The sequence below is a fragment of the Pelodiscus sinensis genome, chromosome 3 (assembly GCF_049634645.1).
Source record: "Pelodiscus sinensis isolate JC-2024 chromosome 3, ASM4963464v1, whole genome shotgun sequence".
Taxonomy (NCBI): Eukaryota; Metazoa; Chordata; order Testudines; family Trionychidae; genus Pelodiscus; species Pelodiscus sinensis.
The window spans coordinates 38752832-38775238 of NC_134713.1; the positions used below are offsets into that span (position 1 = coordinate 38752832).

Below are 22407 nucleotides of genomic sequence, written 5' to 3' on the forward strand. Positions count from 1 at the left end.
AGATAGAAAATATGGCAAAAGACCAGGTTGGCTTAACAAGAAGATCTTGCATGATCTCAAAATAAAAAAGGAGTCCTATAAAACATGGAAACTAGGACAAATAACAAAGGATGAATATAGGCAAGCAACATGGGAATGCAGGGACAAGATTAGAAAGGAAAAGGCACAAAATGAGATCAAACTAGCTACAGGCATAAAGGGAAACAAGAAGACCTTTTATAAATACATTAGAAGCAAGAGGAAGACCAAGGACAGGGTAGGACCACTGCTCAGTGAGGGTATGTCTACACTACAATGTTAATTCGAACTAACTTAGTTCGAATTAGTTAATTCGAACTAAGCTAATTCGAACTAACGCATCTAGAACTAAAAACTAGTTCGAATTAGCGTTTTGCTAATTCGAACTAGCATGTCCACATTAAGTGGACACTGAACCGGGCTTAAGGATTGCCGGAAGCAGTGCTGGCAGGGCATCAGAGGAGGACTTAGAGCATGGAGGTGCTGTCTCAGGCTAGCCGAGGGCTGCGCTTAAAGGGTCCCGACCCCCACCCCAGACAGACAGTTCTCAGGGGTGCCCCGCTTGCAAAGCAGTCCTGGCTCGGAGTGCCCGGAGTACCCACACTGGGCACATCACAGAACTCAGCCATCAGCCCGGCTGCACTTGCCGCAGGCTGCCCTCTGGGGAGAGGGGGCAATTGGGGGGCTGCAGGAGAGCTTCCACCCCCAGAAGCCCGCAGAGCCAGCCCAGTCCTCCCCATCGGGGGCTCGTACCCCATTCCTCCCTCACCTCCTTCCACTTACCCTTCCCTAGCCCCTCTTCTTGATGTACAAAATAAAGATAACCTGTCTTCCAAAATGGAATCTGTCTTTATTGAGCAAAACTGGGGGAGACTGGGAAAAGGAGGTGGGAGAGGGGAATAGAGAGGCTGGGAGAGGGGAGGGCAACTAAAATGATCAGGGGTTTGGAACAGGTCCCATATGAAGAAAGGCTAAAGAGACTGGGACATTTCAGCTTAGAAAAGAGGAGACGGAGGGGGGACAGGATAGAGGTCTCTAACAACAGGAGTTGGGTGGAGAGGGTGCATACAGAAAAGTTCTTCATTAGTTCCCATAAAGAAAGACTAGAGGACACCAAAGGAAAGGAATGGGTAGCAGGCTTCAAACTAGTAACAGAAAGTTGTTCTTCACAAAGCAAAGAGTCAACTTGTGGAACTCCTTGCTGCAGGAGGCTGTGAAGGCTAGAACTAGAACAGAGTTTAAAGGGAAGTGAGATCAAGTCATGGAGGTTGGGTCCATGGAGTGGCATTAGCCAGGGGGTAGGAGTGGTGTCCCTGCCCAAGGTTTGTGGAAGGCTGGAGAGGGATGGCACGAGACAAATGGCTTGGTCACTGTCTTCGGTCTATCCCCTCCAGGGTCCCTAGGGTTGGCCGTTGTCGGCAGACAGGCTACTGGGCTAGATGGACCTTTGGTCTGACCCAGGACGGCCATTGTAAGCTCAGGGCTCAGGGTCGGGGGTCTCAGTGGACCCCCTTGATTTTCACACACACCTGCTCCTGGGTGGCCAGGCTGGCGGCTCTCCTGCCCTAGACGGCCACTTTCCTGTGCCTAATGTGGAGGTCATGGAAGAGGTCCACGATGTCCGCACTAGCCCAGGTGGGTGCCCACCTCTTGCGGTCCCGGGCAAGCTCCCGGGAGCCACCAGCCTGGTCCCAGGAAGAGGGGGAGGGCTGGGGGGCATCGGGTGGGTGGCTTGATCCGTGCCAGGTGCAGGGTCTGCTGGCTGGGTGCTGGCAGGCTTGCACCTGGCACGGGCACCGTAGCCAGCCCGTGCCCCTTTAAGGGGTCTGGGGCCGGGAGGGGGGCAGACAAGTTTCCCTGGTGTTGGCCAGAGTGGCCACCAGGGAAACCTGGGGAGGGCTAGCCTCCCACTAGTTCGAATTAAGGGACTACACACCCCTTAATTCGAACTAGTAAATTTGAACTAGGCTTAATCCTCGTGGAATGAGGATTACCTAGTTCGAACTAAGTGCTCCGTTAGTTCGAATTAAATTCGAAGTAACGGAGCGCTAGTGTAGCGCCTATGAAAGTTAGTTCGAACTAACATCCGTTAGTTCGAACTAACTTTGTAGTGTAGACATACCCTGAGGAGGGAGAAGAAGTAACAGGAATCTTGGAAATGGTGGAGATGCTCAATGACTTCTTTGTTTCGGTTTTCACTGAGAAGTCTGGAGGTGTGCCTAACTTAGTGAATACAAGCAGAGAGAGGGTAAGTTTGGAAGATAGGATACACAAAGAACAAGTTAAAAATCACTTAGGAAAATTAGATGTCAGCAAGTCACCAGGTCCTGATGAAATGCATCCCAGGATACTCAAGGAGCTGATAGAGGAGGTATCTGAGCCTTTAGCTATGATCTTTGAAAAATCATGGAAGACAGGGGAGATACCAGAAGACTGGAAAAGAGGAAATATTGTGCCCATCTATAAAAAGGGGAATAAGAACAACCCAGGAAACTAGAGACTGGTCAGTTTAACGTCTGTCCCAGGGAAGATAATGGAGCAGGTAATTAAGGAAATCATATGCAAACACTTGGAAGGTATTAAAGTGATAGGGAATAGCCAGCATGGGTTTGTGAAGAACAAGTCATGCCAAACTAAACTGATAGCTTTCTTTGATAGGATAACAAGCCTTGTGGATAAGGGAGAAGCGGTGGATGTCATATACCTAGACTTTAGAAAGGCATTTGATACGGTGTCGCATGATATTCTTATTGATAAATTAGGCAAATATAACTTAGATAGGGCCACGATAAGGTGGGTGCATAATTGGCTAGATAACCGTAGTCAGAGAGTTGTTGTTAACGGTGCTAAATCCTGCTGGAAAGGGATAACAAGTGAAGTTCCTCAAGGGTCTGATTTGGGACCCGTACTGTTCAATATCTTCATCAATGATGTAGATATTGGGATAGAGAGTACGCTCATTAAGTTTGCAGATGATACCAAACTGGGTGGGTTGCAACATCTTTGGAGGATAGGGACATAATTCAAAATGACCTTAGCAAGTTAGAGAAATGGTCAGAGGTAAACAGGATGAAGTTTAATAAAGAGAAATGCAAAGTGCTCCACTTAGGAAGGAACAGTCAGTTCCATACATACAAGATGGGAAGCGACTGTCTAGGAAGGAGCATGGCGGAAAGGGATCTAGGGGTCATAGTGGACCACAAGTTGAATATGAGTCAACAGTGTGATGCTGTTGCAAAAAAAGCAAATATGATTCTAGGTTGTATCAACAGGTGTGTTGTAAGCAAAACTCGTGAAGACATTCTTCCGCTCTACTCTGCACTAGTTAGGCCTCAACTGGAGTACTGTGTCCGGTTCTGGGCGCCATATTTCAAGAAAGATGTGGAGAAAGTGGAAAGGGTACACAGAAGAGCGACAAGAATGATTAAAGGTCTAGAGAACATGACCTATGAAGCCAGGCTTCATGAACTGGGCTTGTTTAGTTTGGAAAAAAGAAGATTAAGGGGGGACATGATAGCGGTTTTCAAATATCTTAAAAGGTGTCACAAGGAGGAAGGAGAAAATTTGTTCCTCTTGGTTTCTGAGGACAGGACAAGGAGTAATGGGCTTGAAGTGCAGCAAAGGAGGTTTAGATTGGACATTAGGAAAAAATTCCTAACTGTCAGGGTGGTCAAATATTGGAATAAATTGCCAAGGGTGGTAGTCAAATCTCCCTCTCTGGAGATATTTAAGAACAGGTTAGATAGACATCTGTCAGGGATGGTGTAAACCGAGCTTGGTCCTGCCTTGAGGGTGGGTGGCTGGACTCGATGACCTCTCGAGGTCCCTTCCAGTCCTATGATTCTATGATTCTAGGGTAAGTTATTTATCATTCAAGTGCATGTGATCTCCTGTATGTATATGTTCTATTTGTGTGCATATATCATTCTTGTATGTAAAGTTAGAAATATGAAGTGCAAACCTGCTTATTAAAATGTGGCTTCTAGTGAAAGCTATTAATGGTATTAAAGTAACTTAATGGTGCTCAAGACAATGATCTGTAAAGGGTTTTGTTTTGCCTCTAAGCCCAAACTATGGCTGGTCCTACAAAAATACATGGCCATGCTGCCTGTTGCGGTAATTCATCTTGACTTTGGTATTTTACCATCGGGATGACAGAATTAAACAAAGACTTCCTACTCTAGGAAGTCTCAATTTAAGGGATGGGAAGCATTGAATGAGCACCTTCAGTTGGCTTTTGAAATTGCTTTCTCATCCTAAGAGGATACACAAGAACACTTGGAAAAGAAAAGTACCTCAACAAAAGGGGTGGAGGGCATTTCTGAGTTCAGGTCAGAGGGAAAAAACAGCTCTGGCTCATGAAGAAAACACTTTACAGTCTTAGTCTGAGATTAGAAATATGGTGTGAAATATGATGTGTAACAACTTCTCTTAGTGTATTAAGCTTACCTGGCATGGTTTTTGCTTAGTAAATTCTGTTTGTTTTCATTTGTAATTATTGTAAATCCTACTTTTTATGCTTAATAAAACCACTTTTGCTAGCATAGTGTAAATAATTGTTACCTAGAGGGATCAAGAGCTATACATAGCTCTCACTGATAAAGTGAGTGAACTCTATGAGCTTTCTCAGTGTAAAACTTTTATAGAGAGTAAGACAGATTTATCTGGGGTTTTGGTCCCTTTCGAGGGCTGTGCTTTTGGGTGCTGTCATGTCCCTGAAGTTCAGCCCTCTCAGAGCTTTTATCAGTGTCTGTGTTGCTCTGGTGAGGGACAGTTACTCCAACTTTCATCTTTTTCTGGGGGAGATCAGAATTTATGACTAAGCAGGGTGGGTAGGTAGACTAAGACCAGCACCCCATGTAACAGTCTTAAGGAGACCTCTGTGATCTAACCCATTACAAGAAAGTCTATGGCTTATACAAGTCAGACTAGAGGATCAAAATGGTCCCTTTTGGTCTGAACACTTATGAATATATGAATCTTGTCTTTCATTTGTCTCAGCTGTTTTATTTGGATTTCAGGCCCTTCAGAGTGAGAGAAGATGTTTTAGTTTTGTTTATAAAACATCTAAAAGTATGGTTTAGACCATAAGCATCTAAACTTATAGTGCTCTATGAATATTTATTAACAAGAAAAAGAAAATGGAAAACATATTACAATCTTCTTTTATAAGCCACAGTAAATTATAATTATTTCAGTTTGAACATTTGAATAATATGAATTGTAATAGTGTAGGCTTGCACATTATTTAATTACATCATCACATGCTTTTTACTCAATTTCTGCCCTTTTTTCTCTTTTCTTATTTCAAGTTATTTTCTTAATAACATTGCCAAGATACAGCCCCACTATAGTATGAAAGTGCTGAAATTACTGCAGGCTTCACTACCTCCGAGCTAAACGTTTCTCCAGCAGCAATCTCAAGTTTAAAAAAAAAGTCACAACACCCCCAAGAAAGAATAGGCTAAACCTCTCTCCCCAGAGATTCATCCACTTTGGCTCATGTTAAAAAAATTACAACAAAATGCTTTAATTATTTGACTCATCATGCCTTCTACACATAATTTAATTATTACAGCATATTTTACATTAAAATAAAAACAATAACCCTGTATTTATTTTTATTGACAAAATTTAAAAGCGCTGATAAGTAAAATAGTTAAGAACTATAATAATAACTGTAGGTAACTTTTAAAACCAAAAAACCTGAATTGCACTTAATAAGACTTTAGGGAAAACAAGAAAATCACCAAATCTATTCACACTGTCAACTACAGAGTGGGTGAGATTTATCTACAATATCTCAAAGGACTAGAAACAGAAAGTGTTGCTGGGCTCAGAGACAGCCAATAGCTCCCACAACGTTCTACAAGAATTGTAGGCAACTAGCTACTCTCTTGTTGTTGTTTTTTACAGATGACTAACCATTATCAGAAGCGCCCCAAATCCCTATAGAGTTTTTATAAGAATCTTCCAGCTTCTTTTTCAGACTCTTGTATTTCATTGAAATGGCCAAGAGATAAGCTGTTGCTATTACTGTAAACTCAAAATAAAAGCTGGATTTGTGGTGCAATTACTGCTGCTGACTGTCAAAAACATTTAAAATTTCAGGATAAATTTAGCACAGACTATAACACAGAACACAATATAAGTCAGAACACAGTATAAGTCAGCACCGAATTTTGCTTCAAAGGGCTTTATTATTATAAAAAAAGGTGAAAGGGGGAAAGATGAGTCCAATGAGGTGCTAATTATATTCATATGTCAATGAAGTTCATTGTGTTCTAAAAACAACCTCCATTATTTGACATATGTAGGTGTTTTTATTATGTACTTTTTTCTGGAGCACTGGTTTGTGTCTTTATATGTTCTGAAAACACTGGGGCCAGATTGTCAACCACTGTGAACTAATGTCAGCAACACAAAGTGAAGAGAATGCAGGAGACGAGTTTGTTCACTTCCTTGGCATCTGATTAAAGCCAATTATTGAGGCAGTCTGTGAAGTTGAGATTTATTGTTTTATTACTTATCCCACTCCTAATTAGTTGTTAACTTTTTTGATTGCTACTGGACTTTGAGCAGATGTTCTCAGAGAACTAACCATAATGACTCCACAGGCCTTTCTTGAGTGGTGATAGTTAATTTAGGCCCCATCCTTACATATGGATAGCTGGGAATGTGTCCTCCAACATCGCATTTATCAACATTGAATTTCATATGCCATTTTTGTTGCCCAGGTACCCAGTTTGGACTTTACTATCTTAAGTAATTCTGTACCATCTGCAAACTTTGCTTCCTCCAGCTTACCTCTACACATATAATCCATGCTACACTTATAACATGTCTAATAAAAACCTACTGAAGCAAGGAAATAAAAACTACATAGCTTACCAGTACATATCCTCTACTCCTCCAATCTTGGATATTCATCATATTCCACTGCCATTCACCATGAAATATGAACAGCGACCTTAACCTATTCTTTCTTCCATCTAATTACACACATTCCTTTCCTAGATTATTATTCCAAGAAGAGTAGTTGTTGATGCTGGTGGTTGTGCTGTGAGATAGGAGATTGGTAATAGATTGTATGATGAAGTTTGTCTAAAGGAAGTGATGAAAATCTGGCATCCTTAGTGTTGCAGAATTAGAACTAAATCACATAATATGGGATGTATGGTAGCTGTGCTAATGGTAAGGTGTTTTTGGATGAAGAAAAAAAATATGCACTATTAGGCAGTCTAATTTTTTTTTTAACCATGAGTCGAGAAGACCTTGTTAGTAGTGAGTGCAGATACTGATGGAGAAGATTTTATCAGTCAGAAGCTGTGCACAAACCCTTCTTTTCAGGAACATAAAATCTGATATAGCAGTTCAGCTCCTAGCGGAGAAGATTTTTTCTGATAAAGATGTTATAACTTTGAGGTCAGCTGGGGAGTCTTTGCTTCGTATTTCCCCACTTGTGGAGATAAGATTCATATCTATGCGGAACAGGGCATTCTCAGCTTTTGCTCCCAGGCTGTGGAATTCTCTTCCTCAGGATATTCGCATGGTGCCAACGCTAGCATTGTTCCAGTGTCAAGCTAAAGCCACCCTTTTTACTTGTGCTTTTATTAATGTTTGAGTCTGTAAGCGTGTGTTCCTCCTCACTATATGTTCTTAGCTGGTTATGTCCCTCTGAGGTCTCATATTTTAAATACTCATATTTTAAATTTTTATATATATTTGGGGTTTTTTGTTTGTTTGTTCTTGTAAGCCACCTTAAATATTTTAAATAGAAAGGTGGGGTACAAATATTTAAATAAATAAATAAAATAAATAACTGGCAGAGAATGGATTTGTATAAACTTACAACATCCTAAATGCTAAAAATTATCCTAATTTCAAAACTATTCTTAAATAATACCCCAAGCTATCAAAAGCAACAAGTAAACTCTGGATCCATCTCTCAATAATTTTGTCATTTTAAAAGATATCAGTCAACAGTTATAAAGTAGGAAAGCAATAATTCTTATATGTTATACTGGCTATGCAAAATACAACATGTAGCACCGATTAAAGAAACACTAATTAATATGTAATGCAGATATGCATAAGAAGCCATGTGAGTGAGACCAAACTGGAGAAATATCAGATCAGAAACAGGAGGAATAAGACAGAAGGATCAGTGGGCACAACAACCTTCATGAAATGCAGGAGAAATTTCTGGTACTTTAAATTTTGATAACTTGGTCTCTACCCATTCTGTTTTATCATCTGGCATAAAAATATGTTCAGGCACTATTAGTGACTATCATTTGTCTGAAATTGTATAAATAAAGGTGAAAGTTGATTAAGTGTAAATTAGGTGCAAGTGTGACTCACTTTCCCACTTCATATTCCCAGCAACGGGCATGCATGCGCACGCACACATAGATTGACAGAACTTCCAATTACAAAGATTAGCTGACACTTCCCATTGTGAGATCTTGCTTTCAGGTTTTTACAACTTTGCCAAACTTTAACTGTTGATGCTGAAATGTTATATACTGTATGTCTACTTCACTTTCATTTTTGAAAAAGCAACATTTTCAGCCAAAACAATCCAATCATTTCTGAGAAAAATTTAGGGGAAAATATATTGTTAAAAGTTCTGGAAACTTTACTTAAGAAGATTTAGCACACCCATACTTTGGAGAAAGGATTAGAAATTTGGTAGAGAGGTAGCCTATATACAAGAGATTTGCCTTTTGTTGTGCCTGTATTAACCCATCTAAATCTGGCTATGCTTTAAGCCTTTGGAAAAAAATTACAGTTCACACATTCTCTGTAAAGACTTGCTAGACTGATGATGATTCCATTTGCACTGAGCATGCTGAATCCCCTGGTTGAGCACGACTTGACCAGCAACTACAACTCTGTGTTGCTGAGAGTGATGTCCAGGCCAGGTACTGACACCAGAATTGAATGAAAGAATGCTGTCTGTCATGTGCTCTAAGCCCTGGTCTACACAAAAGAGTTATTTTGAAATAACCCCCCTTATTTTGAAATAATAAGTGGAGCGTCCATATTACCAAGCCTGTAATTTCAAAACAACAGGCTGATTATTTCAAAATTTGTACTCCTGCTCTCCTTGAGGAATAAGCTTATTTTGAAATAGTTATTTCGGGAGTTATTTCATATTTAGTTATTTTGAAATAATTTCCTAGTGTAGGCATGCCCTTGGTGACCTCATGCTGGGCCCAGACAACATAGAAGAGGAAGCTATTTGATTCAAATGCAAATGGGACATGGAGGAAATTGACGATGGGGGGATAGAGGGAGGGAGAAGAGTAGATTAAGTTTAGGAAACTGAAGGAAGGAAATGAGATTAGACTCTGGTGTCTAGAGGAGGGGAAAATTGGGCATAGGCTTGTAAGGGGCAGAACAGACACTGGCTGGACAAAGAGACTTGAACAAGGAGCCAGCAATGGGGGAGACTGGGAAAAAGAAGCAGGAAAGGGAAGGGGAGGGAGACTGAAGCTGAAAGAAAAGCCTGGGGAGTAAGACTGGGAGCCAGTGAGGATCAGTAATATGGGCAAGAAAGTGTGTGACTGGTAGCTAATGCAGATGTTGAATTTGGACAAGGAGACTGAGGATAAGGGGGCAAAATGGAATTGTTGAGCAAGGAGAATGAGGCAAGAAGGGGAACAGACAGACAGAGCTGGGGGATGTGAGTCCAGAAACTAGACAGGTCTAGGCAAGGAGACTGGGATGGAAAGCCTGATAAATGGCTTGAATTCACTAGGTGAAAAGAATGGAAGTGAGATGATGACTGGGATGGAAAACAAGACTGATAAAGGGACAGGTGGGAAAGGATAAGGCAAAAGTGGTCAAGTGTGAGGTGAGGGGAGAAGCAGAAGTGTCTGTGGCCATAAACATGCACTGCCCTCGATAATCTGGAATAGACAAAACCCCAGATTGCTGATTCTCACCAATCCTATGCCTCCAGCAAATATCTATGCAACTCACTATCACTGTATGTCTCATCTCTATTAAGTGCTCGTTCACACAGAGTGACAATTCACTCCTGCTGTTGTTTACACTCTTAATTCAAGTTGCAGAGGTCTGTGTGGTTCATACGAAGGTTTTTAACAAAATGCTGCTGATGACTTTTTTGGCTATTAATATGATGTCACATTGAAATGTCAATGAGGGTTTTTTTTAACAAAACTTTCCTACTTTCACAACCTTATTTCTGGCATTTCCTAACTTTAAATGCTTGACTTTGCCACCATTATAATGTTCTTCTAACATAGTTTGTGTGCATGAGTGCACGCTAACATATGCACACATGCCAGGGTCTAATATAATCCTGCGTCCATTAACATAAATAGAAAAACTCAACACATAGCATATTATTTACATAAAATAAATGTAAATACCATTACAAAATGATCAAATTCCAGACTGCAGTACTGATTTTGGTAATATTTTTTCTATATCTAGAATGTAACTGGGTGAGTACCAGAAAAAAAACCAAAAATCTGGTTAGGCTCACAGAAGGTCTAGGAGAAAATGGTTTCTTCTGTGCAAGTAGTGGACATCATCCCTACAAGTGCAGATGTCTTAGCCCTATATTCTACTTCCTTTACAGAAGGGCCAAAGAAATTGAGATAAGTTAATGTTTACCATGTTAAAGTTATTAATACAGTTGTAGTCAGATGTCTTTAGCAATTACATGTAATCAATATTCATTTGGGGCAAATTGGGATAACATTCAGTAATATATACAGGGAAGTGTTAACATGGTATCACAGTGAGTGTTCAGTTTTCAGTGAAGTCCATTGTAAATAATGCACACTTTGAATTATGAAGGGCTGACAGTCCCTTCAGAGATTGCAAGAAAGTTTGATTTTTGACTGCTCTGTAATTTCCTGCAAACTAAAGTTAGCCTCAAAAATCAGAGTCAATTTCTTATCCACTGTAGACCCTCATTTCAAAGTTTGCTGGAGATCAAAGAAGAAATGTTATGATTATTTTTCCATTTTTATTATTCCTTTTGGTTTCAACATTTGTGTAAATGTTTTTCCCTCACCAAAGACATGAAAACATTTTCAAAAAAATCTGAATACTCAATAGTTTCATTTGTTTTTGTGTGAATATAAAAATAAATGGGGTACATATTCATACTTCTCACATATAGTCAGTGTACATTCTTAAGTACTGAATTTTAAAACATGTTACAATTTTACATGCCACATGAATAATCAGAAGATTTTCAGTGTTTCCTTCCGAATGCTTAAAATCACCACAAGTGTTTTTAAAGCACATTTTAAAAATGTTACATCACATTGTATGTGAAAGCTCAGGCGAACCTTTTAACAGGTTATGCTATGAATAAAGTAAGCATATATACTTAACCATTCACAAGAAATAAAAGAAATATTTTCTCTGTGAAGTGCAACACACATTAGGTCATGTTAAGACATTTATACTTTATGTTTCAGTAATAACACTTGATAAATAAAGCCACTCATAAAATAAGGAACTAACAATAGGTCAAGAAATATCTTGGAAAACAAGACTATTTTTATTTAGCTTTCTAATCACTGATGTAAGTGTCAAATCAGATCTGAAAACTGTTTCCTGTCTTTGTACTATCTGCTGAGGAAATAAATAGAAACAGTTATATTAAACAGAGATAGAAACCACAGGAAATTAAAGTTTTCCAAAATTTTGCTGACATTTTCATTTAGTCTAAAAGAAAACCACAAAGAAAAAATAAGAGCAATTAATCTGATGTATAGTCTACACAAAAACAGAATTACCTTCACAAAATGGGGGCGAGCCCTCAAATTGCAATTGTGCATTCAGCTTGCAGGTCAACATGTCATTTCCAACCAAGGTAAAACCAGGATGACACTTATACTTGGCAAAGTCTCCTGAAAAGGATCAATGACGGACACTTTTAAAATTATTTCTTAGTATTGTCTATATTATCTTTCACAACTGGAAATATGAGATATTTCCCTTTAAACTACATTTATACAGTAATTATAAGATAATGTAGAAATGCAAAAGGAGAAGAAAGCATAAATCTCAATGTTTTTTATCAGGAAAAGGATGGGAATAAAGGCAAGATTTCCATATTGTATTTCATTTTCAGGATGAAGTGAAGGCATTTGGGGATATTTTAGTAATGTATTCAGGAGGAGAATGAGATGTAATGCTAATTTAAATAAATTTTAAGTGCAAGTTTTATAAATGGCCAAGTGTGCTAGCATGGGTTTTATGAGAAAATGAGATACAAATTCATCACCTATTTCAAAATCATCATCTTCTGTAAGTAACTCAGCCTGCAGTACTGCTGGTGGAGGCTGGCACTTCTTTAGTTGATAAGCTACAAAACAGGATTTAAAAACTATTAAATTATAGTTTAATACAATATATTATAATTGAAGTTAAAACCCTGATCTTACAATTGACTGTTCATAGGCACCTATGTGCCCATAGGGAGTCACATTAAAACCCATGCACAGTCAAAACTGCAAGGTCTGAGTCTACATTTTTCTACCTAAACAAATCACTTAAAATGTGATGATTATCCATCTTATTATTTTGCATAATATTTCTACCACAATATGAAAAATGTCTAATAACAAAATAAATATATGCATCTCACACACATTAGTCAGTTCAATTCATCCCTGTTTTAAAACTACTGAGAGAAACCAGGGATAAATTTGACTCAATATATGGTTTAATTTACCAAAAACAAAAAGAAAGTCAGATGACTAGTAATGCAATGCTACCAACACGATATTAAAAAAGTGCAAGTTACCATTTCCTTCTAAACTAGCTTTTGTTACCTCTTCAAGTTTGTTGAATATATACAATATCCTTCTGGCCATGGAGTTTGCTGCTCTGAACGGTGTCATTGGGAAAATAAGCATTACAATTACTAATATGTTTCTATCACTGGGCACTTAGTTTGTCTTTACCTCAGCTGAACATTTAAAGATTGGTATCCTAAGAGCATAATCCTGGCTAATAACTCCATAAAAAATATGTCATTTAGAGACAGGAATATACATATTACACAATCTCTCTCCTTCTAGGCTCAGTGAGTAATACAACTGGTCCCTATATCCTCTGAATCCCTCCCCAATCTGTCAAGTTTCAAAAGTTAACAAGCAAACAGATTATAATGGGAATCAAGCGTCATTCTCTCTTCCCCAAATTATGACAGGTGTATACTGAACTTCTGCAGGTACTGTGCAAAGAAAAAGGTGGACTGATATCTATAAAGAGCCACTAACGACAGGAAGGAGTAAGTGTACATATGAGGTACCATCAACCTTGAATATCTTTTGTATGCTTTGAGGGTAGAGTTAGTGTTCACGCTCCCACCTGCCACCCAGAGATGATTGGCCAGAGATAGTTCAGAACTTAGTTACACCCAAATAAGTGAACTATTGCATGAGATATAAGCCAGGATATGGCCACAAAATATGAAAAACAAAATAGTTCAACATTCAGAAATCAGAGTTCAATTTGTCAAAGAATGTAAAACTAATACTGAAAAAATTCAAAAAATGTGCATGAAAATCTGCACTGCTACATTAAAATATCAGTCCAATTAGGCATAATTAATTTTATCAAAAAGGACATGGTTAGGAAATAGTAATAAAATCCACAAATTAAATGTCACCAGGAACCAAACTGACCATGAAAATTGAGGACAAAGAACCCTCCAGTTGAAAAGTCACTGTGAAATTTGAGAAGGACTTGACTGGTGGAGCTGTAAGCTGTTTCTAGAGCTGTGTTTCCACTGAAAACTCCCAGCTGAGGTGAATTTTGGTCAGGACCATCCCTAGGGACCAAAGGAAAAAAAAGTAGCTTTAGTGAAAACCTATAATTAAAATTTAAATTAACAATCTATTTTCTTTTGACAGCAGGCTAAATCTTTGAGAAAGGAGGTTGATCCTAACTACTGTGGTTGAGGTTGTTTCATTTGTATTCAGTCTATGAAGGCAATGTTTAATATTATTTCTGACTCCAAAGACTTACCCTTTTAGAGAAGGTGGAGAAAAATGTATAGTCACTTTAATTTTTGCCTGTATAAGATATTTACTGGCTCCCTTTAGAATGTTGGGTCTTTCTATACTTTCTTTCCTTTCTTCTCCTTTCCATGTTTCACCCACAAATCAATTGTACCTCAGAAAAATAAACCATTTTACATATCTGAAGAACTCTTGAAATCTCATTATACCTTTTATTGCCTACAAGTCAAATCTGACAATAGTGTTTTATACCAATAGTCCCACTACAATCAAGGAAGTAATGGTTTGCAGGATGACATTTTTGTTCAGCTGCTGTGGAAGTATGCTAAGAAATCAAGCTAGAGTTCTGAATCTCGCAACAGCAGGACAGACAGTAATATATATGTTTGTATAATAATAGGCCTCTTTCACTTGAGTATCATTATGTAAAGGTCAAAACAATTATAACATTTTTTTCACTTTCCAAGTTCTAGCTCATTTCTTTTGTTGGACCTCTGTAGCGTACACCCCCCTGGACCCAGGCTGAAACAAAAAGCTTTTGTGATGCACTATACTCCAGAAACCATTTGGCTTCTGCCCTGTCAATATCTTTAGATCAGAATGATATTTGCTCTCTCCAATCTATGATGAGTTCAGTCCTGCTTCTCGCAGATAAAACATCAGTGTATTAATTCATGTCTTGTTTATACTAAGCCTATCAAGTTAACCTTCTGACCACGAGCAAATATATTATATATATAACACCAGAATATCCACAAGCTACGTTTTAAACAGTGCACAGGATGTTAGGTATAGAACTTTCAGTTTTCAAGTGTGTTTAATGCATCTATCATTGTTCATTCCAGCAGCAGATTTGGAAATACTCTCATCCTAACATAAATACATGTAGGCACTAAATACAGCAATACATTAATTTTTTTAAAATGTTACCTTCTTGCAACAGCTGTTTTTTGAAATGTGTTGAATATGGCCGTCATGCAACAGTGCCAGATAATTTTGCCTAGAAGTACCTTTGATATTGGACTCTCATGTGCTGAGGAAGGAGGATACGTTGTATAATGGACATATACAACACATTCTGAAGAACAACAGTTACAAGAAGATAAGTAACCACTGTTTTTCTTCCTTGAGTATTTGCATATGTCACTACCTTGTAGATAACTCTCAAGTTGTTACCTCAGAAACTGATATTTGGAGTCTCCTCTGAGGAATGATGGTAGGACCATTTTGTCCACATTTGCATCTTCTCTTGAAGCAGCAAGCAGTGAATAATGACTGCTGAAAGTCTGGATTGAGGATCATGTCACTACTTTTCAGATATCTACCGCATGTGCCAGAAATGCAATCAAAGACGTGCTCTTCGTGAATGTGGCCTGAGTCTATCACAAGACATTAATCCTTTATCAGTGTAAAGCATTGTGATGCATCCGGTGATCCATATGGGGAGGCTGAGTTGTAATGACTAACTTCTTATATATTCTGCTTCTGACAGAAATAGATGGGAGGAGGTCTGGAAGAGCTTTGTTTTATCCAGGTAAAAAGCCAATGTGCCCAAACACTGAATCTTTGCTCATCTCTGTGCATGCAGCTTTGAAAAGAAAACTAGCAGTTAGATAGATTGGTTTGTGTGGATGTCAGAGATCACCTTAGGGAGGAATTTGCCCATGTAGAAAGCAGCATATGGTGGATATGTAACCATTACATTTTGCTCATCTGTCCTCCTGATGGAAATTGCCACCTTTACTGAGAGGCACAGAAAATCTATGATACCAAGGGTTTATACGGAGGGACCATAAGCACAGATGACATCAGATTCAAGTCCCAGAAAGGTTCTCCTTCTCTGAACAGCAAAAATAATATATAAAGGCCTTTCAAGAAACTCATCATGATGGGGTAAATAGAAGCAGATCTATTCAAGGATTAAAAGTTGAAAGAGCCACAGGATGCATCATGAACTGAATGCTACACCCAACTCAAGTTTCAAAAGGTAGTCCACAGTTGTCTGAATGCTAGCCAGTGTGAAGATTTACACCTACTCTGTAGGAAGGTTTGCTGCCATTAAGAAGAACATTATGAACAGCGACTGAGCAACGTGCTTTGTCCATACTCAGCCACTAATGAACCATGCTATGAAGAAGAGCACTTGAGGAGCTGGGTGCTGCACTCATCCATAAAGCTGCACTAGCAGGTCTTTGGTTACTTACAACAGCAAGGGCTACTGAGAGGTCCTTATGGGGGGGGGGTCTGAATACCACATTTTTCTTCGCCAATCTGGTGCTATAAGGATCATTCTATTGCAATCCTATCTGAGTTTGTAATGATTCCAGGAATCAGAGGCACTGGTAGGAATACATACAGAGCTCCATCCCACAGAGACAGGAAAACATTGACCTGGGGCTGTGACCTGCTCAGTAGCACAAATGAGACACTTCCTGTTGTTGGGATGTAATAGGCCCATGGATGGAAAACCTAGGCAAACCATCTGAGCCAGAATATTGGTACTGAGAAATCATTTGTGGTCTAATCTGAAGGACCTGCTCAGATGATCCACTAAACCATTTTGAGTCCCCGGCAAGCTTTCACCAAGCTTTCGGTACACAAGTTTCATCCCCTGATTGCCTGCTGGTGAAGTTTGTTGTACCTGGAACCACGAGGATTGTTCACATAAAACACTGCTAGGCCATCTTGTCTTCTGAGGCAAACTGCTGCAATCCACAAAATAACATTCTAGACATAAAAATGTTTATGTGGAGCCTGGATTCAAGGAAAGTACAAAATCCTTGCACTTTGCACCATGATGTGCTTCTCATCCCATGGCTGAGGAGTATAGAACCTTAGAACAATAGAACTGGAAGGGACCTCAAGAGGTCACATCAGGACCACACACAGTCTAGATCTTCCCTGATAGATGTCTGTCTAACCTGCTCTTAAATATCTCTGGAGATAGAAATCCAACAACCTCCCTGGGCAATTTATTCCAGTGTTTAACCACCCTGACAGTTAGGAAGTTTTTTCTGATGTCCAATCTAAACCTCCCTTGGTGCAATTTAAGCTTCTTGTCCTATCATCAGAGGCCAAGGAGAACAACTCCCTTTCCATCCCCACCCCGCCCTGTGATACCCTTTTAGTTACCTGAAAAATGGTATGGTACTAGAATCAGAGAAGGGAAAGGAGATAAGAAGGGAATTCCTCTGCATACATTGACTTGGCTCACCCACCAGTCCAGAGATAAAACACAGTACCTGCAACATGAACCACCTTATCCAGGTGGTGAACCTGAGGACAATATACCAAGTTGAGCTTAGTCTGCAGTCCATAGAAGTTTCCGTTTGGTGTAAGAGATTACCATGTGACTTAGGATACTGGAGTAATTCTTTATAGTGTTCAAAGAATACCTCTTGTGAGATGCACATAACTATCAGAGTTTGAAATGTGGAAAGAGGCAGGAATGTCCTGGAAAATATCCAATCAAGTACTACTCCAAGGAATTCTGCCCTTGGATATATGAGAAAACTCATATTTTTGGTTAGTTGCAGGCCAAATGAGAAGTCACAGCGTTAGATGAACAGTGGTCTGAACTGGTGTCTGGAGCAGCCAGTCATCCAGATAAAAATACACGTGTGTCCCTTTTGCAGAGATAAGTCACTACCACTGCCATGCACTTGTAAAAATCCTTGGTGCTGACAAGAACTTTCTGTGATCAGGGTGGATTGCCACACAGAAGTAAATATCCAGTAAGTTGATGGAAGAATTTCACAGTCTCCTAGATCAAGAGAAAGGATAATCGTGGCCAGAGAAACCATATCCCAATACCCTTCTCTGAGCTTTGGTGATGAGAAGGATGTTGAGAGTGGGCTATAGACTCTCAGGGTATGTCTACACTTGCATAACTATTTCAGTTACCTGAAATAGCTACCGCAAGATGCAGGACAATGTAGCACTTTAAAGACTAACAAGATGGTTTATTAGATGATGAGCTTTCGTGGGCCAGACCCACTTCCTCAGATCAAATAGTGGAAGAAAATAGTCACAACCATATATACCAAAGGATACAATTAAAAAAAATGAACACATATGAAAAGGACAAATCACATTTCAGAACAGGAGAGGGATGTGGGGGGGGGGGGAAGGAAGGTAAGTGTCTGTGAATTGATGATATTAGAGGTGGGGAGAGTGGGATGTCTGTGAGCTAATGGTATTAGAGGTGATAATTGGGGAAGCTATCTTGGTAATGGGTAAGATAGTTTGCGTATTTGTTCATTCCTTCCCGGAATGGAATGAAGGAATGAACAAATACGCAAACTATCTTACCCATTACCAAGATAGCTTCCCCAATTATCACCTCTAATACCATTAGCTCACAGACATCCCACTCTCCCCACCTCTAATATCATCAATTCACAGACACTTACCTTCCTTCCCCCCCCCCCCCCGCATCCCTCTCCTGTTCTGAAATGTGATTTGTCCTTTTCATATGTGTTCATTTTTTTTAATTGTATCCTTTGGTATATATGGTTGTGACTATTTTCTTCCAATATTTGAATTGAGGAAGTGGGTCTGGCCCACGAAAGCTCATCATCTAATAAACCATCTTGTTAGTCTTTAAAGTGCTACATTGTCCTGCATCTTGCTTCAGCTACCCCAGACTAACACGGCTACATTTCTATCACTATTCTGAAATAGCTACCCTGCACCTGCACAAGCCGCCTATTATTTGAAAATATTTTTCAAAATAATGGGAGCACTATTTCACCATCCCGGTGAACCTCGTTGCACGAAGGATAAGAGATGGCTTGAAATAGCAAGTTATTTTGAAATTTGGTGTGGTGTAGATGCGCCAATTTTCAAAAGAAGCTATTTTGAAATAGTTTTCAAATAAGATATGCAAATTGCGTAGCTCAAATTCCTTATCTTATTTTGAGTTTAAGGTGCTGTGTAGATATACCCTCAGTTCCAGGAAACACAAGAGTTGAATGAAGAGTCTCTCAGGGTACGTCTACACTACAGTGCTAATTCGAACTAACTTAGTTCAAATTAGTTAATTTGAACTAAGCTAATTCGAACTAACGCATCTAGAACTAAAAACTAGTTCGAATTAGCATTTTGCTAATTCGAACTAGCATGTCCACATTAAGTGGACCCTGAACCAGGCTTAAGGATGGCTGGAAGCAGTGCCGGCAGGGCATCAGAGGAGGACTTAGAGCGTGGAGATGCTGTCTCAGGCTAGCCGAGGGCTGCGCTTAAAGGGTCCCGACCCCCCTCCCCGGACAAACAGTTCTCAGGGGTGCCCCGCTTGCAAAGCAGTCCTGGCTCGGAGTGCCCGGACTACCCACACTGGGCACATCACACCACTCGGCCATCATCCCGGCTGCACTTGCCGCAGGCTGCCATCTGGGGAGAGGGGGCAATTGGGGGGCTGCAGGAGAGCTTCCACCCCCAGAAGCCCACAGAGCCAGCCCAGTCCTCCCCATCGGGGGCTCGTACCCCATTCCTCCCTCACCTCCTTCCACTTACCCTTCCCTAGCCCCTCTTCTTGATGTACAAAATAAAGGACAATTGTGTTCAAAAATGGAATCTGTCTTTATTGAACAAAACTGGGGGAGACTGGGAAAAGGAGGTGGGAGAGGGGAAGAGAGAGGCTGGGAGAGGGGAGGGCAACTAAAATGATCAGGGGTTGGGAACAGGTCCCATATGAAGAGAGGCTAAAGAGACTGGGACTTTTCAGCTTAGAAAAGAGGAGACGGAGGGGGGACAGGATAGAGGTCTCTAAAAGCAGGAGTTGGGTGGAGAGAATGCATCCAGAAAAGTTCTTCATTAGTTCCCATAAAGAAGGACTAGAGGACACCAAAGGAAAGGAATGGGTAGCAGGCTTCAAACTAGTAAGAGAAAGTTGTTCTTCTTCACAAAGCAAAGAGTTAACCTGTGGAACTCCTTGCTGCAGGAGGCTGTGAAGGCTAGAACTAGAACAGAGTTTAAAGGGACGTGAGATCAAGTCATGGAGGTTGGGTCCATGGAGTGCTATTAGCCAGGGGGTAGGAGTGGTGTCTCTGCCCAAGGTTTGTGGAAGGCTGGAGAGGGATGGCACGAGACAAATGGCTTGGTCACTGTCTTCGGTCCATCCCCTCCAGGGTCCCTAGGGTTGGCCGCTGTCGGCAGACAGGCTACTGGGCTAGATGGACCTTTGGTCTGACCCAGGATGGCCATTGTAAGCTCTGGGCTCGGGGTCGGGGGTCTCAGTGGACCCACTTGATTTTCATGCACACCTGCTCCTGGGTGGCCAGGCTGGCAGCTCTCCTGCCCTAGATGGCCACTTTCCTGTGCCTAGTGCGGAGGTCGTGGACAAGGTCCACGATGTCCGCACTAGCCCAGGCGGGTGCCCGCCTCTTGCGGTCCCGGGCAAGCTCCCGGGAGTCGCCAGCCTGGTCCCGGGAAGAGGGGGAGGGCTAGGGGGCATCGTGTGGGTGGCTCGAGCTGTGCCAGGTGCAGGGTCTGCTGGCTGGGTGCTGGAAGGCTTGCACCTGGCACGGGCACTGTAGCCAGCCCATGCCCCTTTAAGTGGTCCGGGGCCGGGAGGGGGGAAGTAGAGTTTCCCTGGTGTTGGCCAGAGTGGCCACCAGGGAAAGCTGGGGAGGGCTAGCCTCCCACTAGTTCGAATTAAGGGTCTACACAGCCCTTAATTTGAACTAATAAGTTCGAACTAGGCTTATTCCTCGTGGAATGAGGATTACCTAGTTCGAACTAAGCGCTCCGTTAGTTCGAATTAAATTCAAACTAACGGAGCGCTAGTGTAGCGCCTATGTAGGTTAGTTCGAACTAACGGACGTTAGTTTGAACTAACTTTGTCGTGTAGACATACCCTCAGTGATTAGGAATACCAGAGAAACAGGCTGGCTCAGTGCTGGAAGGAGTCCTTGGAAGGTAGTCTCAAATGGAAATGTGGTACTGTAGGGGCAGAACGAACACCTCCCTAGATACAGGTAACACTCTGCATGAGATCTTGAGTCTTCCCTGTGAAATGTGGCAATACAAAGTCTGAGGAAAATGGTGTTATGGACTAGTGACTTGGTGAATAAAATCTAGATGGCTGCATAGGTTATGAGCAAGTATCCTCACCTTGAAGCAAAGATGACAATAGTGCCTATAAACATAACAGGTCTCTAGTTACAGTATAAGACTCTGACATAATTGGTACCAACAGTGATTGGGGAAGACTTTGCTTTCACCACCAAAAAAGTAGCTGATCTGATTCTCTGGGTCTCATGATGATTGCCCTGGAGACCAGGATCTTCTATGGCCTCTTTCATCTGACACAGCTTGAGGAACACTTTGGAAAGCAGTCTTCTAAAACTTTCTCTACATGATCATGGGGGCTCTGAAGCCAGTCAAATGTCAGGGTCCATGAGGATACACTGGTTGTACTCCTTCCTTAACTTCTCCATCTTAGTTTTGAAGCTTCAACAGACTGAGTACTTGTCTCTTGTATGGCCCTCACTCAGGAACTTGAGGTGATGGGAATGAGGGTAGAATAGTCTTCCTGTAACCTGAGCAAGTTTTGAACCCTTGAGACTTTTGAATAAGTTCTCCTGGTACTGGGTGGGAGACTGTAAACATACCCCATCCCTCCAAATACAAGGCTAAAACAAAATAAATAAACTTAAAAGGCTATATTACCAAAACCCTAAAATAAAACTCCAGAGAATTTTTTGAGGTCACCACTACATCAAACTGAGTAGGTTTTCATAGAGCTCATCAATGCTTTGATTATAGAAGGTAAGGAATGGGAGGCAGAATAGAACATTACTCTCCTTTCAGCTCTCACTTGCAGCACAACAAGCTTAGTGGTTGTTCTGTCCATAGAGATACTACTGAAGAAATCAATGCACGAGGAGCACTACATTATATTGGATATGTACAAGCACAAAAAGAAGGTTTAAAAAACTGAAGCTAAAAAAAAATTAGAAATTTCCTCTACCTATTCCTAATGCATCTTGCTATTAATATTAATTAGTTTTCAAATTAAGACAAACCCTATATTTTAATAAATGTTTTCATTTCAAAAGCCAGATTACCAAAACCAACAATTACATACCTGTACCTGAATGGAAAAAATGTTAGAGAGGTAATATATTTTATCTGACCGACTTCTGTGTTAGTCCAGTAAAAGATATTTCTTCACTCACCTGATCCCTTTAATATCCTGCAACCAATACTACTGCATGAATGCATGTTATGTGGAACTTATACTGTCCATTTTAGCTCATTTTTTTTCTAAAATCTTACTCTTAGATTCTCTATTTCTCCTATATTACATTGTGAAGAATACCACTAAGTAAAAATCATAGCTACAAAGCGTGCACAGCAGTGT

General features: G+C 40.5%; 1 protein-coding gene across 2 annotated transcripts in view; it reads right to left on the reverse strand.

Moving 5' to 3' along the window:
• CSMD1 (CUB and Sushi multiple domains 1) overlaps positions 1-22407 on the reverse strand; it is a 1865804-nt gene that overhangs the window by 169749 nt on the left and 1673648 nt on the right. For both annotated transcript variants that reach the window (XM_075923597.1, XM_006137767.4), the window contains exons 44-46: positions 13707-13852; positions 12299-12379; positions 11808-11921 (exon numbers count right to left, since the gene is read on the reverse strand). In XM_075923597.1, coding sequence (XP_075779712.1) covers positions 11808-11921; positions 12299-12379; positions 13707-13852 — 341 coding nt within the window. The remainder of the gene's footprint in view (positions 1-11807; positions 11922-12298; positions 12380-13706; positions 13853-22407) is intronic.